The 25,153-nt window shown below is 34.0% G+C and overlaps 1 protein-coding gene and 1 long non-coding RNA gene across 7 annotated transcripts in view; one reads left to right on the top strand and one right to left on the bottom strand.

Moving 5' to 3' along the window:
• Positions 1 to 139: 139 nt before the first annotated feature.
• LOC123692532 lies at positions 140 to 790 on the top strand. The gene is made up of 2 exons (XR_006751577.1): positions 140 to 463; positions 621 to 790. It is a non-coding gene; the product is annotated as an uncharacterized LOC123692532 (long non-coding RNA).
• Positions 791 to 3,909: 3,119 nt separating this feature from the next.
• LOC123692884 (PDZ and LIM domain protein Zasp) overlaps positions 3,910 to 25,153 on the bottom strand; it is a 36,334-nt gene continuing 15,090 nt past the window's right edge. Inside the window, exons 3-16 of one of the 6 annotated variants that reach the window (XM_045637723.1) lie at positions 20,086 to 20,237; positions 19,156 to 19,330; positions 18,620 to 18,750; positions 18,426 to 18,517; positions 17,863 to 18,013; positions 16,121 to 16,309; positions 15,635 to 15,725; positions 12,781 to 12,952; positions 11,231 to 11,413; positions 8,605 to 9,577; positions 6,849 to 7,035; positions 6,641 to 6,761; positions 6,439 to 6,554; positions 3,910 to 5,706 (exon numbers count right to left, since the gene is read on the bottom strand). In XM_045637723.1, coding sequence (XP_045493679.1) covers positions 5,629 to 5,706; positions 6,439 to 6,554; positions 6,641 to 6,761; positions 6,849 to 7,035; positions 8,605 to 9,577; positions 11,231 to 11,413; positions 12,781 to 12,952; positions 15,635 to 15,725; positions 16,121 to 16,309; positions 17,863 to 18,013; positions 18,426 to 18,517; positions 18,620 to 18,750; positions 19,156 to 19,330; positions 20,086 to 20,237 — 2,811 coding nt within the window. In that variant the 3' untranslated portion in view covers positions 3,910 to 5,628. Of the gene's footprint in view, positions 5,707 to 6,438; positions 6,555 to 6,640; positions 6,762 to 6,848; positions 7,036 to 7,242; positions 8,411 to 8,604; positions 9,578 to 11,230; positions 11,414 to 11,743; positions 11,768 to 12,780; positions 12,953 to 15,634; positions 15,726 to 16,120; positions 16,310 to 17,862; positions 18,014 to 18,425; positions 18,518 to 18,619; positions 18,751 to 19,155; positions 19,331 to 20,085; positions 20,238 to 25,153 lie in introns of all 6 variants that reach the window. The other 5 variants (XM_045637725.1, XM_045637726.1, XM_045637722.1 and 2 more) reach the window with 5 other exon arrangements.

Below are 25,153 nucleotides of genomic sequence, written 5' to 3'. Positions count from 1 at the left end.
AAATTTGTTTGATTGTATAGATATAGAAATAAGGCTTCATTTTTTTTGTTTTTTTTACCTTTATTTGTGAATATTGTAAAAACCACAGTAAAAACAGAAATGATGCGTGAACTGGAACATGACAAGATGACAAATCAAACGTCAAACGTGAATTATGTATAGGTAATGTCTTATGTCATTAGAATTTAGAAAGTTTTCACATTTGGCAGAAAAATAAAAATAAATAAATTATAAAATACTTGAAAATTTAAGATTGAGAATTACTATATGCACACTGTGCGGGCTCTTGAATTTTATTTTATGGTGATGTAATTATGTTGCGACTGTTTCGACAAGTATTACGTGTTGACCGAAGAACATATAAAAACTTTGGTCATAAAAGGGAGCCTGAACCACGATTTACAGTAATTTGGCATGGATTTCTAACATTTAGTTTCATTGGATTGGGAGTGGAATGGAAAAGGTGCAAATTCTTACCTTACCTATATGTTTCATTGAAATTATGAAAATTATTCTTTGTAGTCTTTGTGGTAGCTGCATAGGAGTCTATTACTTTATATTATGTTCATCCATTTAACAGATATGGAGCAGTATTTATTTATTAATACAATTCGTTTCAGAGTTTTAAAATTCTTTTTTGGAGACGATGATCTACCACATCCTCTTAACTTAGAAGCACAATATGAAAATCCATCAGAAGAAAAAAATATATGTAAATAATTATTATGTAATTATATGTTGAGTAGATATGTAAATATTTAAGAAATATACCTATTAATTTAAATTAAAATACCAAATTTTATTTACTGTAATATACCTACTGTATACCTTTCAATCCTTCCCATTCTCAAATATCTATAATATTTTTTTTTAACAGAATGATAAAAAAATAAATGTAATATTAACTAGTAACTATATAAAAAATAAAGTTGTGTTGTGGTCTTTAGTTGTGGTAGTGGTGTTAGTTACACCAATTCATTTTCCATACTTAAGAATGGACGAACTCATTTTAAAAACAAAAAATTTAGCTATAACTAAGTGCCTTGAATGTTGATATTATGACAATAAAATAATTTTGTATATAAACACATCCTTAAAGGGTGTTTGTAAAATTATGAATTTGCGGCCTGTTAAAATATAGTGGCCCTCATGGACATCTCTATTAGGCCCTGAAGGCCAACATTGAGATTTGAGACTTCTATTTTTTCACTAAAAATACCTTAAACTGTTTTCATACTAATCAAAAAAACAGTTAAAAGTGGTGAATACAACTAAGTTCAACAAATAACTAGTTGATTATGCAGCAGCTTTTATTTTTTTAGCAAGTAATAAGAATAGTTACTTATTAGTTATAACTAAATACTATCATAGTAATGTAATACCATACTCAATTCAAAAGTTCTACATATTATGCTGACACATGTATCTTTTTTTATTATTATCAGTTTCACATATTGTATTTTAAATTTTTAACTATCATCATCATCATCATCATCAGCCCATATACGTTCCCAGTTCCCACTGCTGGGACACGGGCCTCCTATGAGGGTACAGGCCATAATCCACCACGCCGGCCAAATGCGTGTTGGCGGATGACACATGTCGTCGAACTTTTTAATGAATACAAAAAATACAGAAGAAAATAAGAAGAAATGAGAGAACATAATTTTTAACTATAATATGTTCTCTCATTTCTTCTTCTTTTCTGCTGTATTTTTTGTTAAATATAGAATTTTTAAAGTCTCTGCAGACATGAGACATCCATGGACGGTCGTTTTTACTTATCATCAGAAAAGCCCATGGGCGTAGCCACGGTGGGGCAGGGTGGGGCGCTTGCCCCACTCTAGCTTTGACCTGGAAGGTAGGTAGATACCTAACCAAATCTAAAATTGAAGTACCTACCTACTAACTACTAAGCTTAATATCCGTAAGAAAATTCACACTCGATTCTCGAAAGTCGACAGGCGACACAGAAAATGCGACCTTTATAATTAGTATTATTTACCTCTAAATTGACTGACTATAACAACTAACAAGTGTCATACGCCCAGTGACCAAACGGTTGAAGATTTTTGGATCTATTTCGTGGTGTGGTAGGTGAACAATAAGGTGTTTTGAATAAGAATACCTAATTACCTTTTACATAAGTGTGATTGCATGATTTGCTTTGTTTCTGCTTTGGTTTTATTTATTTTGTTTTATTTTTTATCTTTTATTCGTTTTGCTTTCTCTACTTTATTTTTAATTATTTTTATCTCTTTTAGGTTTAAGGTGTAATGTATTTTTATTATTTTATTGTTCAGTGTGTGATTGTCAACTCCAAATGTCATAAGGGGCCACTGAAAATCAGTGGTGCGAATGGTCCATCTCATCATTCGTGCCAGATACTGAGTTGGTCCCTTTTGTCAACGGAGAAATGTCCAGTACCTATTAAAAACATTCTTTTTTTTAATACTTTATTATTATTGTTATTTTTACTCTGAATGTTACTGTTGTTTTTGTTTTTGTAATCTTGTACTGTATGTTTTTATGTTTCGTTGACAATAAATGTTTATTATTATTATTATTATTAATTCGAATAACGAATTACACACGAAAAAAGAAAATAGCTGAAGCTTCTATGTTACATGAACTGTAAGAAAAATGAGTATAGTAACCCAATTAGTTGCCCCACTAAATTATCCAATTTCACTTTTGTTGTGTTACACGTTCTACAACTAACTGATACTTTTTACTTTACACTTTTTTTTCTAGTGCCTACACTAGAAAAAATGCATTCGCGAATGCCATCGCAAATGCCTTCGCGAATGCCTTCGCAAATGCCTTCGCGAATGCCTTCGCCAATGCCTTCGCGAATGCGTTCGCAAATGCCTTTGCGAATGCCATCGCAAATGCCTTCGCGAATGCCTTCGCAAATGTCTTCGCAAATGCCTTCGCGAGTGCCTTCGCGAATGCCTTCGCGAATTCATTCGCGAATTCCATCGCGAATGCCTTCACAAATGCCTTCGCGAATGCCTTCACAAATGCCTTCGCAAATGCCTTCGCGAGTGCCTTCGCGAATGCCTTCGTGAATGCCTTCGCGAGTGCCTTCGCGAATGCCTTCGTGAATGCCTTCGCAAATGCCTTCGCAAATGCCGGCGGTACGGCCGCCGGCATTTGAAGACCTGGATATAACTTTGGGTACATACTTGGTACATACAGTTGCTAGTTACATATTATTTTTTATTGTTGCCCCACCTTGAGCCCATGGCTAGCTACGCCCATGGTCAAAAGCCTCTGCTCGTTATATAAAAAAGAGCGTGTGTGCACACGCATCCGAAGTGAAACTTCTTTAACAAAATTTAAAGATACCAAAATCGTCGCCTTATTCCATGTCGTGACGACTGACGGTATTGCCATGACACGACTTTCTATTACGCTCAACGCACAGTAGCTTCATTTTAAAAAGAAATTATAAATAATAATAAAATAAAAATCATTTATTGAACAATTTGTGGGTTAGGTACAAACATGTAACATTTGGACCCCAAACTAGGACAGCCTGTATTTTGGGGAATTATCTACTTTGTAGGGTGTCCCGCATGTTTAAACGCTGATCACGTAGTAAGTACTTCTTAGATGACTAATTTTGTTATAAGTATGTATAGATTACAAGTTGTCAAGTTTGTTGTATGTTCCAGACTTTTATGTAGAAATAACAGGTAGACACTGCATCATCTTGAATACTATGTTTAGACGAAAACTGAAATAGGTAGGTAATAATTTAAAGACCAGAGTTACAAAGCCGCCATGGGCAGGCTCTGAGGCTAGTGCTCATTAACCGACTTTTTGTTATAGTGTAGAATTCACAGATTAAGTATTAGTTACTACGTGTGTAGTTTAAAGCTAGTGGGGAAATAAAACAATGAATTATGATAAAATATTTTATTTAAGCTCACATAATTATAAAATTGTTCTTATGCATTAATTCTAACGGCAATATTATAAATCTAAATAAATAGTGTATAATTATTTTAAAATAAATAACACAGTTATTAAAATCAATTACCATCAAAATACAAGATGAATACAAAAAAGAAGAGAAGAAAATAAAGATACATAATGATGTATTTTGATTTCCAAGTTAAAGGTTAAAATAGTATGTCGTAATAATAATAATCAATCTATACACACTATACATACTTAGTAGGATTTATAATTATAATTGGTGCACCATTTGGTTCTCCTCGACAACATTGCAATAATTTTTTAAATATTTTTCCGCAATTTTTTTAAATCTGTTAATGTTAGTTTATTAAAAACATTCCGGAAGCTGTGTACAAAGCCTTATGTAAAATTAGAGGAAACGATTTATCACAATATTGCGCGCAAAATTCAATAAAATGAAAGCACCCAATTGTTAATTATGTAGTATTAAAAACATAGTATGCAAATTATCAAAGCATATTTAGTATTACAATTATTTACAGTTATTAAAATAATAATGTAAATCAGAAATGAATTCCGGAAAACTTATTTTAATATCCAAAATTTTTGACTAGTATACAATAACTACAAATAATTTGATAAGATGATAATTTCATCTATATTGTAGCGTTATTTTTATTGCCGTGGCAATTTTGTTTGATATATTGGTAAACAAGATTATATACAATTAAAAATAAACATAAGATTGCTGCATGATAATGCATTGGCAGGTTATATATAGCGCTTAAAACTCCCGGATTTATTTTCTCGACACTGTTCAATTTTGACTTTATTTCAAACGCATCCTCAGCAGAAACAGAATAGGTTGTACAAGATGACCTCCATACACATTCCGCTTGATCTTCTTTCTTATCCGTTGTAACTATAGTATTTGCCTCTTCTAGGATTTTCTCTTGACTAAGTCTATTATAGGCATCTTTTATTACTGTCTCTCTTTCTCCCCCAACCTCCAAATTTTCCATACAAGTATTATCCTTAGTTTCAGATAATCTATTTAGAGATTCTTCTAAGTAACTGTCTATGTTTATCAGTTTCATTGGTATTTCTGTGTTAGCTAATGGACTATGTTCGCGCTGAATTGACTTTGCCTCATTCTGATTTGATTCGCTTTCAATAATTTTCCCATCTGAAGGATGCAGAAGATGCATTTCTTTGCACAATGAATTGACAATTTGGTAACTTGTAAGATCATCGTAATCGTTTCTTATGAAATTTATTGGAGTCAGAGATCTGTTCTTAAGGAAAGGCGAAAGTCTTGAAATCGAATCAATTTCAGGAGGAACAGGAGTAAATTTTACTTTTATCACATCCTCATTAATAATTTTTTCAGTTTTGATAATATCGTCAATAACAGCTTTATGTCCATCAGGTCCAAAACTTTCTGACAAATTAGGCGAATCAGTCACATCGTGTTTTGTAGTGCTGTGAATATGATCTACGGTTACTTTACTCAATAACTTTCCATCCGTACTTCTTATATCGGAAAACAGTCCTCCATCAAAGTGGAGGGGTGTTTCCAATTTTCTGGTCCTTTGTGGTGGACTAGTATTAGCGGATGGTTTAGGAGGAGAAAGAGAGACTGGGCGAAAAGTAACAGTCGAATAAACAGTATCAGAGTTATAAATAATTTTTGGTGGACTTTTAGCGGGCGTGAATCTTGCAGAAAGGTCGTCCTCCCTTGGCGAAGAAACTCTGTCCTTCGAGATTTTTTTTGCACACCTTTAACAAAAAAATACAATATTTAATAAGTTTCATCATTCATGTTGACTTATTCAGTTATAAACTATAGACACAAAAATAAATGGACAATAAAATAAAGTCTACATTTTAAACATAAAAAACACTGTACAAAATATATAAAAAAATCTACATATAATAGCCAAAACATTTTGTCCTCCCAATAAAACACTCAAACTTACGATTACATAGCAATCTCAGGCAATACCACTAAAACTACTCTACAACTACGAAATCACAAAAAACCTTCTGGAGTTTATAGAAGGTACTTATGTTTATATTATATATTTTATTTAACAAACTTGTGTTAATTTTCACGAGGATATATTACACACATTAGTTGGGAACATAACACTGAATGGCAGCGTATGACGAGCTGTGTGTAGAAAATGATTAAGAAGATAATATGTAATGAATATAGAGCATGTTTACCTCATTATAACCGTTCGATTTTTGAATAAATGAATGAAAAGTGTAAGTTATTCATTAAACAAAAATATCCATAAGGAACATCGCAGAATATAGAAGGGAGATATTTTTCATAACAGGAATCGCACATCTCACGTTAAAACATTGTTTTGACTATTTTATGTTTTAGCAATAGAAACATTTATTTCATATTTCAAAATGGTTTGACAAAATATAACGGTAAAGTTCGGGGGGCCAATTATTGTATAACATGTATTGTTTCAGTAGGGCTCTCATCATACGCACCGTGCAGTTGAAGCACTGACTGTGGTAGTTATTGTTGAGCGCCTCGACCCACCTGTCGCCCGCCTCCACGGGGAAACCGCATGCGAAACATTTAGTCGTAAATAACTCGTTCCAGTCTAAAATGTATATAAATTTATGAATATGGGCATACTAAATATACATTATTCAATCTCAATTGTTTGTCATAATCCAATTGACTTGCCTGCTTCACAATATGGTAGACCGTCTTCTAAAAAGAATGGATTATTTCCAAAAAGTTTACCGCAGTAAACGCAGCTGAAACACTCGGGGTGGAAGTGTTTTCCGATAGCATTAAGACAATCCTGGGAAAATCAACAACAATGTTAGGGTCACGTGTTCTGCTTCAGTTATTTCTACCTATTTACCTATATTCTATACTATCTACTTACCCCTTTGATTTTAGCGTGGCACTTATCGCACGATGGTGCAATATATTGTTCGAAACAGAATTCACAATACAGTTGACCATTTTCTTCAACGAACCCGATATCTTGCAAGGGGCGACGGCACGTAGCATTGACGCAAATGAAGTGCTCTGGACACCATATGCGTCCCAAAGCCGTTATGAATGGACCCCTGATACAAAATAAATCCAAAATGTTAGTATAAAACGTTTCGCAAAAATATTAATGAATATTTATTTAAAATTAAATTATTAAATCGTGCAGTTATTTTGTAACAGTAAACAAATAAACCATGCTATCAAGACCATGCCAAATAATTTAAATATCAAGTATATTTAGAATTGTAGATTACAATGTAAATGTAAATGAATGTGGTTACCTGGTAATAGCTTTGTCACATACGTGACATATGTAGTGTCCATCGGCAACATCAAGTGAGGTCATGGTACTTAATGGCCTAGCAATGATATGTGAATCCCTTCTACCGTCATCTTTTTTAATATTTTTCTTTTCCCGCCGTCTTACAACGGTCTCCTCTGTATTATCTTTATTGGTATTAATTCGATTCAAATAGTCATCGTTATTTAAGCTCTGTCCATTCGATATATCATTTTCAGTTTTAGCATTTTTATAAGTATACAGTGTATTATCATATAAATTACAAGATATATTTTGAGACTCATCTGTACCTTCCGAAGATTTTTCTTTCCCATTTTCTACAGAATTTATGATCTTGTTGTTAGTTTTGTTTCCTGTTTTATTGTATATATTATTTTTGTCTGATATGTTAATATTTGTGTCATTATGTTTGTATTGTAAATAACTGTTATCTGTTGAGAAATTTGTATCATTAATGGCATCACTTCTTTCAAATAGTTTCCTTTTGCTCATGGTGTTTGAAAAGTTTGACTCAATTTTAGCGTCACTTTTGTGAATTTCGAACGAAGGTGAATCATTTAAAAATGCCGATTTATTGTAGTTGGACCTTTGATGTAAGCTATTTGTGTAAATATTGTCTACTTTATCTTTTTTTGAATCTTCACAGCTTAAATACATGTTCCCGTTTTGAACTTTCTCTCCAGGAGTTAAATCTTTTGTTATTTGAAGCAAAACAGAATCTTCGGTTGTCATCGAATTCTTCATTGCATTGCGACTATGAAAAACTGGAATTGGAGTCGTTGGTAAAGGCGGTGGAAGAGGTGCTTCGCCATTGGAACTGTTTACTTTTGATGCATTTAATAGCGGTAGATTAATTTCTGCTTGCTTAAATACTCTGTCTGTTACTTTGGCTGATGGTCTTTTAAGTGTATTATCACGACTGTTTTCACCAGATGATGTGTTTTCTGAATTTAAGGGGTGGTTTGTGACTATCGTATCTTGTATTCTATCGGCCATAGATTGTATGTGATCTGCGGGTTTGATTTTCCTCTGTATACCAATTTCATATCCGTTTAAAGCCATTTTTGCCATTTTTCTTATTAATCGTTCTTCAGCTGGACTTTTAAATTCCATTTTATGTGTATTGGTGATATTTTGTGTTTCATTAGCTGTTAGAAAATAAAACATCTATGTAAACAACACTCGTTAAAAAGCAAAACACTTGTTAAGAGAAAAAAAAACATTTAAAATACACGCGTAAAATACAGTAAAAGACCACATTCATAAGAGATAATTATCCCTATATCTACATAAACATGCAACACACAATTCAAACGCATAAACGCATTTTACATTTATTCACCTAATGTTGCCGTTGCAAGAAGCGCAAAGAGGAACGCGAGAGCCAGGTAGAACAGCTTTGTTCAAAACACCCCTCCCTCGTTTAGGAGCCGATGACACGCCAAATGTTTTGCCACGAGCGGCAGCCCCTACACTGGAACCTGTTGACGGGGGAGGATCACACACCGGACCACGGTTAGCACCAGAAATAGAAGGACTCATTTCAAACGCTGTTTTATGAGTTTGTCTAGTGGTATCCACATTTTCATTAGTAAGATTAGAAGAAAAACTTGGTGTAGTAGGAGTAAAACTCATGGCAGAAGAAGATTTTTTAGAGTTAATAGCAGATGGGCGAATTAAAGCTTCGACAGGTTGGTATGAATCAGAAGACAATGAAGCACCTTTTTTTATTTCTATCATTTTAGCTGACTGTATTTGTTCATATTCTTCAAATGTTTTTCTAGTTGTTTGCACCGTCGTGTTACCATATTCAGCAACATTCTGGGTTTCCATCTGTCTCTGTCCATAATTCTGATTCATCATGCTATCTTTTTTTACAGACATATTTCCTTCTTTGTAATTTTCCGATTGGCGTTCATTATTTGAGCGTTGTTCTTCTTTTAATAAAGGATGTTTTGTTTCATTGCTAAGCATGTTGTTTGTTTGAGTTAAATTTTGCTCTTGTTGAAATGTTGAGGGTAGTTGGTGTGAAAAAGGCTGATTTTGATTTAAGTAAGATTGTGGGGCATTGTCTTTTATACGAGGAGCCTGAGCTTTGAAGGTTGGACCCTGAGAAGGTGTTCGAGGCCTTGGCTTTGGAGTTGGTGTACGGCTTCCTTCCCCACCAGAGGGTTGATAAATATGGCTTTCTGGCGCATAATGTTCCACAGTAGCTAAATTCATTTGATAATGTGGTATTATAGGCGCAGGTTTATTTATAAGGCTTGGAGTCGAAGGACGACTTCGAGGTGGTGATCCTCGTGAAATATTTTCATCTGAAACAGGATGAGAAGCCGTAGAAATATGACTATTATTAAATTTTATATTTTTCGTGTCTTGTATAGAAACTTTCGTTTCTGCCAACTTAGGGTGCAAAGGAGAGGGAACCACTAGAGGAGAAGATATATTATGATAACTGTTTGACAATTTATTTTCAGGATTTACTACTGGCATAAATGATTGTTGACTACTATTCGAAACGTGAATAGGTTCAGATGTTTCAGGTTGTTGAAACTGATGAATGGAATTGTAAGTATTAGTATCATTTATTCTAGAGTTCATGTGGTGAAATCCTGAACCAAATTGGGCAGTCGATGAATACATTTCATTTTTATTTAAATGTTCATAGTAACTTTTAGTAGATTTTACTGAAGACATTCCTTGAGTATTTATGCAAGTGGTAATGGCGGAATTCTCTGAATTTGTTGATAAATGTTTAGAGTTAATATGTGACGATTGGGGGTGTGTATATTTACCTACAGGTGTAAATGCAGATACTTGTGAAGATGATTGGAGATTATTAGTGGATTGTTTGTTGGAATTAATAGACGTACTGATAATCTTTTTGTTATCGAGGCGTTGAATATCGGACTGACTTAATACCTGTGTGGAACTGTTTATAATTTCTTTATTTTCATAATTTGTCGAATAAACGTGTGCATTAGTAGATGTTGATAATGCAGTTTCCTTCAAATTACTCTCATTACCTGTGCAAATATCATTTATACATTTAAATGGTTTTTCTGGATTAGTTGTTAATGCATTTACCATGGGCGACAAGGTTGGAGAAGAAATATTTAAACCCATTGCTACGAAAGGCATTGGTTCCTGGGATATAGAAACATTACTTTTTTGCTCGCATGTTTGACTAACGGATGTTTTTGATGTTGAGTTATGAGGTTTAGTTTCAAAATGTTGGATTTCATTTAAGCATGGATTGGGGTCACTAAAAAGGCATTGCTGAGTTGTTTTAAGTGGCGGATAAGATATTTCCTCATGGGAAATTTGTAAAAGAGCACTATTTTTAATAGGGTTTGTGATATTAGCGTTATTAGTAGAACATTCTGTAGGCTGTATTGCAATTTCATCATTACCTTTTTTTCCATCAAAGTACGTGTTCGATTCTTGTTGGGTTTTGTTTTCTTTAGAATGAATTAAAGTGTTGTTTGTTTCAGTAAAGTTTGAGCTTAAATGATTTCTTGTGTTTTGAGTGTTTGAAAATTGAATGGATTGAGCATCAAATTTATTTCCTTTCCCTTCATCGGCAATGCCTCCTTTTGGTTGCAATATTTCTGTGTTTATGACAGATGACGATGGTTTCAAAATATCATTTTGCTTTAATTGAAAACCTGTAACATCATGCATTAATTTCTGGTCCATGCGTGAAATGCCACCAATGGTTGGAATGAACGTTACTGGGCCAGGGCCTTCTGATTGGTAAAGCACATAGCTTTGTTCTTCAGATGTTGCTTGTTCTGAAAATGATTGGACGGTGCAATTCGATACTTCTTGCATCATTTGAGTCTGTTCACTTTGTACTGATGATTTAGAAAATGAAGACGCTGTGGTTGCAGCTGACGTAGAAGCGGATGAAAATGAAACGGAAGAAGAAAATGCTGTTTCTTGTGATGTTGATATAAATTGGTCACCTGATGAAAGTTGTTCTTTTGCTACTTTAGATTCAGCAGTAGCTTTCGTTGACATACTTTCAGAGGAAACGAAGGTAGTTTCTGCTAAATGTTTATTAGAAACATTTTCTGAAGAGTTCGCCAAAGGTGTTTCGTCTTCTGGAGGATTCGGTGGGGGCCACACAATGCTTTTTACATTTTTGGCTGTTAGCGTGTTATCAATAGCAAACGTTAAGAATGGAGGGAGGGAAAAAATAATAAAAATATACATTAGTTAATTTGAAAAATTCTACGTTCTCTTAAGTACAAAGAAAGCTTAAAAATAGAAAATAATTCTTACGAAAGCATGACGGTTATTTAATCCAGTTGACTAGGATTCAAAAGTTTTGAACTATAATGGGCATAAGTGAAATTAATTAGAGTGCTGTGCCTGGCATTGGCGTTCCGCGTAGAGCGCATTTACTGTTTATTTACAACCTGTTTGCTTTATGAAGCTGTGTTGCGGTTATTTATGCTTTCTATTTATATTATTACCTTTAAACATTGAAACAGGTGCCTCTGTCAAAAACAAACCAAATTTAATACACCCAATTTTTGGAGTTGCGTTTAAATATAATATTTTAGATTACTTTCCGTATATTTTGTTTATCTTAGTATAAACGTAAAATAGAATATCATGCAAAAATAAAAATCTAGAGTAGGTACCTAATAAAATTTTGAAAATTTAGAAAACTAATTAAAAAGGCAATGTGGTCTTCAACAAAATGATTTCTTATATCAGATCTAAATGTACATCCTTAGAACTATACTTAAATTAAAAGTAATAACATAATATAAATTTTCAAAACAAACAATAAATCCATTACCCAATTATAAAAAAAATATAGGTACATAATTACTTATATTTTATTGACTAGACTCAAAATGTGAAAATATAAGGTCCATTCAAAATAGAACCAAAGAGAGATTGGTCAAATATCTTCCTTTTTAGTTTTCTTGATATATATATCCATTTTTATGTACATAATATTATGTTATTTTAACACATATCGACTACCTATAACGGTTATATGTCTTCAAATAGATCAACAGCTGTCTTCTCAGTTGAGTAATTGTATACTATCTAGGCACTATTCTTATCTTTCATTCTTTGGATATTTCTTTGTAATTGATAGATAAGCAGGCAACGTGCACATTATTGCTTGTAACAATGCTTGTAACTTTATCTTTAATCTTTAAAAAAATGTGCAGTTAAAAATAAGTACTCTTTGTTCTAGTATCGGCATTATATGCGCATTTATATATACAATACTTCCTCACGGGGCTATAGCTAACATTGGTTTACTATGCGATTATAATATAAACAACCCAAAAGGAAATAAGTGACACCACGTTATTATCTTTTAACTAGGTACCTATATATTGTATTCGATTCACAATTGCCAATTGCAAAAATAATTTAAATTTAAGGTTTTACAAACACAACACAAGTGGTGCTGTTTCCTTTCGAGTGCTATAAATGTTGACATAATAATGTAACAAGAATTAAACAGCAAAAGTGACTCTCTTACTCGGTGCGAAGGGAGCAGAGAGGGGTGCGGGTGGGGCGGGGGCAGGCGCGGGCGCGGGGGCCGCCACGGGCCGCGCGGGCGACATCGGCGCGGAGCGCGGCGACAGCGACGGGGAGTACGCCGAGCCGATCGACGAGCCGAACGGCTTCGGGCCTGACAAGTTGCTCGATGGCTGCAACAATAGTTTTATATTAGATACCATCAGTTTATTTATGTATTCTGTTAGATACAATGTCACCACAGAATTTAAAAACCTAATATGTCGCGTTAGAGTATAAACTATAATATTATGATCTAGATGGTAATATCAATGTCACTAGTGAAAGGTGGTTCTTCTCATCTCATAACTCTTTCTTAAATGGCAATTCCCGATTCCAGTGAAGACAGATTCTGCCAACACGAACGATGGTTCTTGAAAACTAAGTTAAGTAATAGTTTTGTTGACAAACGGATGTATCTAGTAATGAATAATGAAGCATTCTTTACGTAGGTACATGACTATATTATTAGATAAATTTAATGTATTTTGTAAATTGTTTATCAAGCAATAGGGTCATTGCGCTGGTTTTCGTCCAATTATAGGAGTTGCCAACTTTGTGATACGAAATAAATATTTTGGAGCACCCTTCCTTAAACATATAATATTTTTTTTAAGTCCTTATATAGTCTTCTTTAAGATAATATTAAGGGAAAATAAATCATTTTGATGTATCTTTTTATTTAAATTATTTTCTGCAAAAGTAGGGTAAATGCTAGTTTTCGTCCAAAAAAACTGGTTTTCGTCCTAGTGTAAGCTAGTTTTCGACCACCGTGTAGAAAAAGGAGGGTAGGTCAACTATTAAGTTAAAAATCAATTACACGTAAATATATACGTTTATTTAATTAACATTACAATTTCTCACTACCTTACAGGTTTAGTTTTACTTGTGGTTTTACTAATAATAATCAATATAACTAGTCATCACTGAGATCTATGTAGCACTTGGCAGTCCTTATAGGCGTTAGTGATGACTGTATAATCATTCGTAATAAAGAAAGGAATGCGTTCCTTACAATTTAAATGAAACAAGTAATAATTACAGGACTAAGAAATAACATCAAAAAACAGAAATATTCATTCTAACAACAAAAATTTTCATTCTAATACTTTCTTTATCAAATGAAACGTACTATACACACACAGCCATAATAATAAGTTTTAGCTACAGAATCTTCAGTGTACGCAGCGTCTTTTTTTTCTAGATTTCTTAGACTCCTTCGAGGCCATCTAAAAACAATAAGATCTTTCTGAGGATACGTTGAGTAAGTATAATAAAAAAATACTGCATTGGCAAAACAGACCTAGAATAAAAGATGATACTCAAGTGAATGATAATCAAGAAAAATACAGTGTATTATGTCTGACCTACCCCCATTTATGCTACGAATAATTGACTCTACTTCACATAAGGAGAATGATACATGACTGAATGAATGACAATATTAGGTACCTACAACACTCTGGCCCTCACCAATTATTTATAAGGAAGATACTGAATAGAAAACTTTTCAATACGTAAAAATAGACGAAAAGTAATGCAAAAGAATAGCTATATTTAATTTTTATCTACTCCAATACTCATTCATGGACGAAAACTAAAACATTTAAAGCTTAATTTAGTTTTCGTCCACTTCTTTAAATATTTTTTTATTTTGGCAGCACTGACATAGCAGTGGACGGAAACCAAAAAAACTAAATTATTAGCAATAAAGATCACTTCGGGAGAAACTATTCAGTATTTTAAAGGTCCGATAAAGTAAAATGACCCTAACAAATATTCACGTAGCTGTTTGAGTTTCCGTCCACTTGGACGAAAACCAAATATTTTGAGAATTTGGTAACCTAGTATCCGTCCACTTAATATTTCGAAAAGTATTATTAAAAAGTATGATAAACACTTATAATTGCGTTTATTATGCTTATAAATAAACATACGTACCAAAAACATTACGTAAACTAGCTAAAACAGTGATTTAGCTTACCATGAACTTTTCTCGCCGGCAAATTTTTCGAAGCGGCCACTTTTACGTTAATTTTTTGAACTCACTTCTAGTCAAATCAAATTTTCATGTTGATAGTACTGTTGCTTAAACATTATGGACCGTAAAAAGTGCAAACTTGCGCGGGAAGGTAGGTTTGTATTCAAGTTTTACGCACGTGATTGTAGCAGGTCAGTCAAATGGACGAAAACAGAAGCTGGACGGCAAACCAGCGCAATTACCCTACCTTGGCTTTATAATTATAACGATACGATTCTGTTTACGTTGAATTAAAGTCTTATTGATTAAAGTTATAATCAAATAATATACCTACCATTGGGTGTTGTTAACAAACAATAATTACAATGAAATTACTTGATGCGAAAACAATATAAAGGCACTTCTTAAATATTAAATAGGTACTTAATCTACAAAATAATTTAATCAAAACTAAAACCATGAATGTTACTTAACTGTAAACATTGTAACTTTGAATCACCAACACTTGTTTACCTAACTGCTCCACGGAGTGTGAATCCTCTAGTGGTTTAATAGGTACTATTCATTAATTACCAATGATAGATATTATTTTGATTACTATATCAAGGTCAAATATAACATTCCCCAACTGCAATGCTATGTGTGTGCCAAAACGTCGCCACTGGTTCGCGAACACATGGAGTAGGTATTTATTATTTACTAATTTTATACTATGATCTAAACAAATAAAGTTAAAAATAGCATAACTACATTTAACCTTGGGGTAAAATGAGCGAATGGCTATAATAAAAGAAAAATATTTTTATCTAGTTGAAAGCAATTTTAAATAACTCACGCTAAATAATGACGAAGAACCATTGGTGTAATTTCCAGTTGACAACGGAGGAAGGGGCGTTGTGTACGTGTTTGTCGGAATGCGACCACCACTGCAAATAAAATACATAGGTATGAAAAAACGGCAATTTTGCAAATCTATCAAACTAGCTTGAACTAGCCAATAAACTTTTAGCAAATCATAACCTTTTTTTGACGTGACAACGTCTTATAATTCGATAAAGCCGGCTGCACGCACGAAAAAACATGACTCATGCGGCGTTACCTCGCTCTGACTCATCTGAGGCGTTCCATGTAAGGCTTGAAGTGCGAGCGAGAGCGCGGAACGAGCGACAAAGAAGCACAATCGGACGTTGTCACGTTCAACTATCGTCAGTAAACCGACTTTACAGACAACAAATTTTTTTTTACGTAAAATGCTTAGATATTGGGATTATGTATGCTCTTAATATTCATATTCAAAGGCTATAATAAAAATAAAACTTACGGTGGCACAGTAACTGGCTCCATGTTCGCGGCTGGTGGGTTCTGGCGAGCCACTAGCTTGGCGTGGATGTCGCAGTACAGTTTACCATTTATGTTGTAGTAGCCCTGGTTCTTGAGGGATGTACCGCAAGTGGAACACTTGAAACACTCCACGTGCAAGTTCTTGTCCTTGATACGTACGAAGACGCCACTGTTGAATTAAACACATTAATATACCTACTACGATATTCATGAAATATTTTAAATTATAGTGGAGAACGTGAGTCAAAAATATATGTAATGAAAAAGTTTTAAAACCTATTATTTAAATGCGTGGACGGTGGATTCATATTATGGGTACGAAAAAAATATTCTTCGAGCGCATCAAATATGAGATACCTACTACTAAAACTAAACTATTTAAAATGCAAGAATAGCTTTATAAGCGATCCATTTTAAATGGTTCTCGTCAAGTTAACGTGATATTTCGCTAAACAATTACAACTAAAACAGTAACCTTGCATATCTATGATTATTACATAACATTTCATGCTGTTCATGTATATGATACGTGCTTCAATCTACAAGGCGAGTTACGCGTCGTCTACACGGTGCAGCCTATTGACACCATGCCAAGTGCACATACTACATTAATACTTATAACTATGAATACATGACAATTGACGACATGAGTTATTGAAATGATGTATCATTTGTGTACACATATAGGCGAGTTATGATTATAAAATATGATAATGAACAATATTAACGATAATATACCATTAGATATAGTGACGATAAATGAGTAAGGTGATCAAGTTATTTCGGTCCACGGCATCTTTAGCGTACCTAGTTCATTCCACGGAACGGAAAGAGGCCGCCATACCAACATATTATATTACAATAATGCCTTTGATACACAGATTTTTGCATTCATAAATAATATTATTACACTATTCGAGTATTAAATGTCGAGTATTTAATAAACGTTCATAAATTATTAACGCTCTGTGTATAAAAGGCACGTCTACGGTACCACATTTAAACTAATGCACAGTTCGACACGGGCGCAAAAACGTCAGGCATTCCGGGCTCATCTTACACTATCTGGGCGTTACACTCGGAGCAGTATGGCGGGTCATGGACGACGGGCAGATCGTCGGGGAGCGGTTGCGGGTGCGCCGGCACTCCCAGGGCTATCCGGCCGTCTGGCAACACTTGGTGGCAGCCGACGGGGATGCTGGGCCGGTGCGGCGGCTCGGGCGCCAGGCGCGCGGGCACGGCGCTGGGCCGCGCGCCGCGGGACGGCGGCCGCTGGGCCGGTGCGGGCTGCGGCGGCGCGCTGTGCCCGCGGCCATGCACCGAGCGAGACCCACCGCCCGGTGCCCCGGCACGCGTCACGCTTGCACGTGAATAAAACGTGTTGGACGCCTCTGCTGATCCCCCAATTACTATTAAAAACACTTGTATGCCGTCGAAAGTCTCTCAAGAATCTCTCTCTTGATGCGGAAAGATAAAAGTCGATAAACGGTACGACTTAAATAAGGCGGGTTAGTAAATATTGCATTAATTACCATTTTTAATTACCTTTTTCTACAATATCCCTTAAACGCACGATTATTGCGCCTAGCGAGCGACAAACGACGACCGAAGTCGAAAAAAAAATATTTTTAAAGATTTTGACAGGATGCCGAAAAGAGCCCTATAGAGCTGGAATGCATAGAAACGTTTGCGACCGTGTCGAACGATGACCGTTCGACTTACGTTATGAGGCGTTCGCAATCCTCACAAATGTTCTGTCCGACCGGCAGGCCGCCCGTGTTGTTGAGCGGCGCGTCGGGCTTGGTGACGGGCGCGGTGACGTGCCTCAGACCGCTCACTGGCGCGGGTGTCGTCGGAGCGGACGGCGCTTCAGCTTTATATCAATTTTGATCCTTATTAACCATTGCCAATTCGTATAGGAACTATAGCTACTCACTCAAATAAATAAATTATTCCCCAACTTTTCAATGAAAATACATTTAATTATTTATCTTTGAGATCATTCTTATTGTACTATGTTATATACATAGAGGACAGAATACCCGCGTATAAGTGGTATAAGTAAACTTTTAGAAGTAGGTAGATTTTAAAAATAATTAACGATTCCCTTTGTTTTTTATTGCTTTATATATCACTTTATATGCATATTCATTCATTCATTCATATATATGACAGTCCTAATCCAAGCAAATAGTATGCATATTCTTCTACCAAAGATTTCCTTATAACTTTTGTAAACTTACTTTCAATTATTTTCGACTTTATTTATGTTATTGCCATTTTACCTGGTTCAGGGTCGTTTTGTTCTTCTTGCAGAACTTTGAATACAGCGCTTTTCTCGGCATCATAGGTCTTCTCGTTTTTCTTGAAGTTGACTCTGTTATGATTAAAAATCAGATTATGTGTAGACCAGATATAATTTTATATATTCTATCAAACTTTATTATTTCTGTAATTTATTTATGGACGAAGTACTTACCCGAGTACGCCTCCAGCCAAAACTTCAGTTTGGGCTGATAGAGTTTCGGCAATGGTTTTATCACTGTACATGTTGACAGGCGTATTGTATTGCTTATTCACGATGCCTTTTACGGAGTCAGTGCCGTTCATCTTAAAAAGAAATAATAAGCTGTTATAAATCAAAGTTTTCGTGAGTTTCTAGACAGGCACGTAAATAGAAGAATATTATCATGCATCAGGGAAAACCGTGACATATCATATTACGAAATTTACGAATCTACAGGTCCTACACATTTTTATATTTTCAGCGAATTTATCGTTCGTCATCTTTCATTAAAATCTATGAAATATAAAAAATAAAAATAGAAAACTTATTGTTTGCAGCACATACATATATTATATTTGAAACTATTGACGAATTATAACGTAACTTACAGTGGCAGAAATCTGATTCTCTCTTGATCTGAGAGATAGGTTCTCATAACACGCGGACGAAATCTAACTTTAGCTGGCTTGTAATAACTAATGATTATAATGACAATAACTAATACTAACGTAACCAAAAGGTTTGGCGACGTTGTTGTGTCCAGAACCAAAAGCGCGGGAAGGCTGTTGGTTTGCTTTGAGTGATGTGTTGGTGACGGGCGTCGGATTGGCGCCCAGCGGTCGAGTGCCCGGCCTCGGCAGACTGCCCGTCGGAGTCACTGATGGCTTCCAGGTGCCACCACCGCTGCAATGTTACAGACAAATCTATATTATCCTCCTTATATAAATTCGAAAGTGTGTTTGTTTGTTTGTCTTTTTTTGGTGCGCGGTGCGATTTTATCACTTATGTTATGATTTTTGTTTCTGTATAATTAAGAAAATGATGAAAAATATAATTGTAATGAAAGATCAAAAATGACAAGAATAATGATTGATATAATAATTCAAACGATGCTATTTTAGTTAAAAGGACAATATCAATTTCGTAGAGCACCATATCTTCTAAACCTATTTATAAATTAGGTAATACATAGTAAGAAAGACAATGTTTTTTACAAGTCTTCCATTACGCAAGTGGCTTGCATAATGAAGATAAGCAGCTGGCTACCATATAAGTAGCATTCAAGTCAATAAACACGAATGCATCTTGAATGTCAATATCGTTAATGTTATTTAATGCAATGCGGCGGAAGCTGGGCGCCGTCTTCAGAAGGTTGGAACAACCGCAATTACCTTTTTTATGCCGACATTGAAATATATTGTTTCTAATCATCATAACTTCTTATTAATATTAATCTTCTATGTACCTAATTTACATGATTATTTAAATTACATCCAAATACCGTTGAATTGAATTAACTGTTTTTGTAATTATACTTTTTATGCTGCTAAATCCTGCATCGCGGAATCGAAATGGGTCGTGGTCGCAATAATTTATCTATCACTCATTGTACAAACAGCTAGCCTCTGCCCATTGGACGTCACAAAAGCTTGACCTACCGTTGTACAGTGAGTTCCAGCATGGGGCCAGCTGCTCTGATTGCGTCCTGTGCTTCCTGATGACGCAGAGCGTATACTTCAGTGTTGTTCACACGAATCAGTGCATCTCCAGCCTGCAGCCCCGCACGTTCAGCCGCGCTGCCACCATTAACCTGAAAGATTAATATGCCATTTTAGAATAGCAATAATAGTCATATTAGATGTAAGATGACATTTTTGGACGTTGCAGATTATATTGTGACATCTGTAGATGCTTGATATTAAATATTACCTATCTTAACTAAGTACCTAAGAAACTTTAATTATAACTTAATTCAAGTTTAATACTTAGATTTAGGTATAACTAAATTCCAGTGTTTTGTTTCACCCTACACTAGGTCAGTCAAGTTTAAGTGTTATACTTATTTATTATTGTGATAACCACACTCTACCTAGACCTAAAATAAAAGAAGTCAAGGTTCAATACCTTGGTAGGTTTTGAGTATCTCAAGACTAACACCTAAATATACATTATCTAAATGTTTAATGGATGTAGTTTAACCGTATAATGACTAAAGGAGGACAAACTTCTTTTGATATGGTCCTTAACATTGAACGTTACTTATATAAACATACCATATGTTAGAGCAGCAAAAGCTGGCTTATCAAACTAAATATGTACCTAGTTGTATATATTTAAGTCCGTAACTTAATTACAACACAACAAATACAATATGATAAAATATATTAGTCATTGTCTAATCTTTACGCAATATCAATTAATACAAAATGAGTGTAATTTCATTTACCAAAAAATCCTTATAAATTTATTAATTACCTAGTCTGAAGTCTCAATGTTAATGTTTAAAATATATATAGCTACTTTAAATCATTTTGTAATATTTTTTCTGTTATGATCACTTTATATTTAAATTATTTAATCACATAAATATTTAGAGAGCATAGAATGAATTCAAGCCAACTACTAAAAACAACCTACGAAATAGCACCATGAACGGTCATAATAATGGATGTTTTATTGGTCATACGAACATCCATTACACACCTGCCCTATTCTCCTACTCACTATTAGAAAAAAAAAACAATTGGTTAGGTACTGTTTGACACAAAGTTTATAGCTTTTTTGACAGAACTAACAATATTATTTCATTTATTTTTTCATATGTAACGAATTGGTAACGAGAATTGATATGTGACATTTCAAAGGTAGGTAAAAGTCCTAAAGTGGTCCCTCGACCGCCGCAGCTGCTTTTCAAATACATGAAATTCTTTCCGTTTTTATAGCTTTTAAAAAGTTCTCAAAATATATAATTTATTATTTTTACTGTCGCGGTACGCTTTATCCATAACTAATATTTATATAACAAACAGCTGTTATTGTTTACTTTATCCATTTGTAAATAAACCATTAACCAATAAGCAAACGGAATCGTTTCCAATAAGAATAACAAGTTCAACGTCTCCACATAATAATTTACTTATACTTAATGCATTTATTACGGTATAGGTAGGTATTAAAACAGTATGAGCTCAGAATATTACGATGGTACGCGTAATCGCTTAAAAAATTAAATCGCCTTGGTTTAATAACGAAGTCTAGGGTACGTGTACCGGTTATATTCTAGGCTAAACAAGTATTTTTTGCAAGAATGCAATGAAGTCTGGAATGTGGGGAGGGCGCGGAAGGAAACGCAAGTGACGTCATACGAACCAACCAACCGTCTGGTCTTCATTGCACGTGTGTTCATTTTTAAAAGTACCCATATTATATTCAAACAAAACCAACTGAGCCAGCAGCTTCAAATATGCAGCTAAAAAATAATAAGTATTTAAACGTATCATTGCTAAAAGAACAACGTTCACCACCAAAAGGTAAAAAGTCATCTTTTGTCAAGTCATCATAAAATTATACACAGTGTATCAATTTTATTTTTCTTATATAGGTCACATCTAACATTCTTAAGTAGAAGTGCTGTGTTAACTAACTGGGTAGGTACTTACTACTCGGAAGGTACTTAAATTGTTAAATACCCGCATAACGCATTAATCCACTGCAGTTTAACTATAACGGGTTAGGAAAAAAGTCAAAACAGTTTAAAATTTAAACATCAATGTTTTAACAATTTGTCATTTTAGGTATTATGCTATCAAGGTTGGACGTTAAGCGTTGCTTTACAGCGAGAAAGTCCTCGAAGGATCATTATATTTTTACAATAATTAGGTATTCATCACTATCATGTATTATATTTTATTATTTCCAGCAGCTAAATTAAGATTTAAGTTGATGTATCTTTATAACTGTTTAAACTTTAAAGCAACATTTATTTAAGCACACGAGACAATTCAAAATAATGCACACTCACTTTAAAACCGTTAAACACAGAATACAGTTTTGGCGAACTCGTAAATAGGTAATGATTGACATGTATTGTACCTACAACAATACAGGTTATCGTTGAACTAAAGCCTGGCTGTCTATATGTCATACTTTTATTCGAAACCCCACCCAAGTATCAGGTGCAAGTAAAAATTTTAAATAACCCAAGTTTTTCCAGCCATTGATATTGACCCTGTACGTTAATTTTGTCAAAGACTAGGTAGGTACTGAGTTAAATATACAGATAGTTTGACTTTGAATTAACTTTTATGGATGGATGAAATTATGAGTGTAATAATCGTAATATCAAATATGTTTATTAATAAACTAATAAACCACATCACCAAATATTTTAAATTACTTAAACTAAATTCCTAGTTTCGTGCATCAAAACAAAAACAAAATCATAATGAATTTAACAAAAATGCAAAAAGTTCTGTCTATTGTACAAATCATGATTCTCAAATTAATTCATTTAAGAGTCATTCTAATGACCTAGAGAAGCGAATCAATGTTCTCGGACGCGCGAGCTTTGACTCATCGGTCGTGATGCAGATAACAATTTACGTTTCATAAATAATTAATTGCTGCCATTTTACCACGGTTTTAAATAAGTTTGTCCTTCCATTGTTAATCAATTTACATCTTCAATCATTCGTTACCCTACTTGTGATAATAACCATCTTCATAATGGATTGAGAGTTACCTAAGTTTAATTTAAATTCTCATATAAAGTCATTATAAAGTGTCGCGTTTCATGTGTTATTCTATGGCAATGCCCTTAGTGGCTCTGAGCACGCGCATGCCATATATGGCAGCAGAAATACAAGAACTGGAGATTAATGCAGTCCCGCCCGCCGCGCGCCGTGCGAGGTCATACCATATTATATTTTCTTTATTGTTTATTTCTTTCAAAATATAACGCCTGAGCACACGCGTTGCCTTATTTAGCCTAGGTATGACCAGTAACAATATCACAGCAGTGCAGCTGTAGCCTGTAAGTACTAAAGTTAGGTCATTGTCATTTAGTGTAATAACTTATAAAAAACTATTAAATAAAAATTTACCAAGCTTTCATAAAATAACTAATACTTAGTTATAACTTATAAGTAATATTTTAAAAACATTTCCAAATTTCTTTATGGTCACGAAATTTCATAAAAAATATTAAGATGCAAATTGTAAACCTTGAATCTTAAATCTAAATTGGTTTTCTATTCATGGCAACCATTGCAGAAATGCTATTTACACATATTTAAATGTTTATAGGATATTAATATTTTATGTGTAAAATATAAATAGATATGTCAGCATATTCGTTTAACAACACAAAAAGAAAAATAAAATAACTCCACATTAGATGAGTTTATAGTTTATACTTTGTACACTTTCCTGAGGCCATCTTCCGACTTCAAAACCTTTTTAAAATGATTAATGCATCCGTAAAATATTTCCTGTAAGGCAATCGGTAATAAGGAAATAACAACAAAATTAATGCTTAAGTAGATATACCTAGTCCTTTTTGTTTCGTTTGTTTTAAAAATGGCCAAGAAAAATTATTTATCTTAATCGAAAGTAATATAGAAATTATTCCTTTCTATCCGAAATAATTTCAATAATTTAATTTATGTTTAAAAAATTCCTTCAAATACGAATACATCTCAAATCCCAAGGCTATGATATCTAAACCTTCGATGATTAAAAAAACAAATGAAAATACCAATGGCGATAATCCACAGAACGCTGTCGCCGCACGGTGTTCTAATTTCAAAACAAATCCCTGCCAGTACGTGACTCAGATTGTGTTCGAAGTCCGAATCTACAAAACCCGATTATGCAACAAACCTCTCCAACTCTAGGCTTAGTGCTTACCATAACGAAACAATTATAAACTGTAAAATTGTTAGCTCACATACCCTCTTGACGTAAATATAGTTTTAGTCTCTGATGAAATCGTTTAATTTCTTTGTACTGAATGATACGTATACTTATACAATATACATAGGTATTTAAAGCAATTTGACCCATTTATGGTGTTGTTTTGCTATTAATGTGGTCTTTTCATATATCATTATTTTACTCAAAATATTTATATTGTCAGAGTTCGCGAAGTGTTCATCCAATTATTATCTTATATGTCATTAGTCATTCTCCAGAACCATAATAAAACCAAAAAATCATATCATCTGCACTTAATGTGTGTATTGTTTTGCATCATTTATGGTGATTCGACGTCAGCCGCAAATCAGGACCAAATACGAAAATGTTATTAAAAGCTAAGAATAAATCACTAACAGTTACGTACAACGAAAAGTTAACATACTGGATAGTTACTATAAAATTAAATAATGTGTTTAAATAAATTATACTTACAATATTTCCTCGAAATCCTAATGCATAATTTTTGTAGAGCTTTTCGTATATTTTTCCAAACAATCAACGGAAAACAAATAATTTTATGGAGTTTGTGGCTTTATTTACAAGAGAAAGTAAAATACAACGGATAGGTAGCACTGAGCACAGGAATGCATCGCGGTGCTAAACCAGTAAACCTGCTTCGATTAAAGGACCTGTCCCCGACGTCTAGGAGGATAGGATAAACTAGCAATTTTCCTTATGACTGAACAACTACTCTCGATTTCCTTCATTTTAAATAGAGAAACAAGTTTTATTGCTCCATATACGTTGATA

The sequence above is a fragment of the Colias croceus genome, chromosome 6 (genome assembly GCF_905220415.1).
Source record: "Colias croceus chromosome 6, ilColCroc2.1".
Lineage (NCBI taxonomy): Eukaryota > Metazoa > Arthropoda > Insecta > Lepidoptera > Pieridae > Colias > Colias croceus.
Note: the sequence above shows the minus strand (reverse complement) of the source record. Positions and strands in the feature narration are given on the sequence as shown.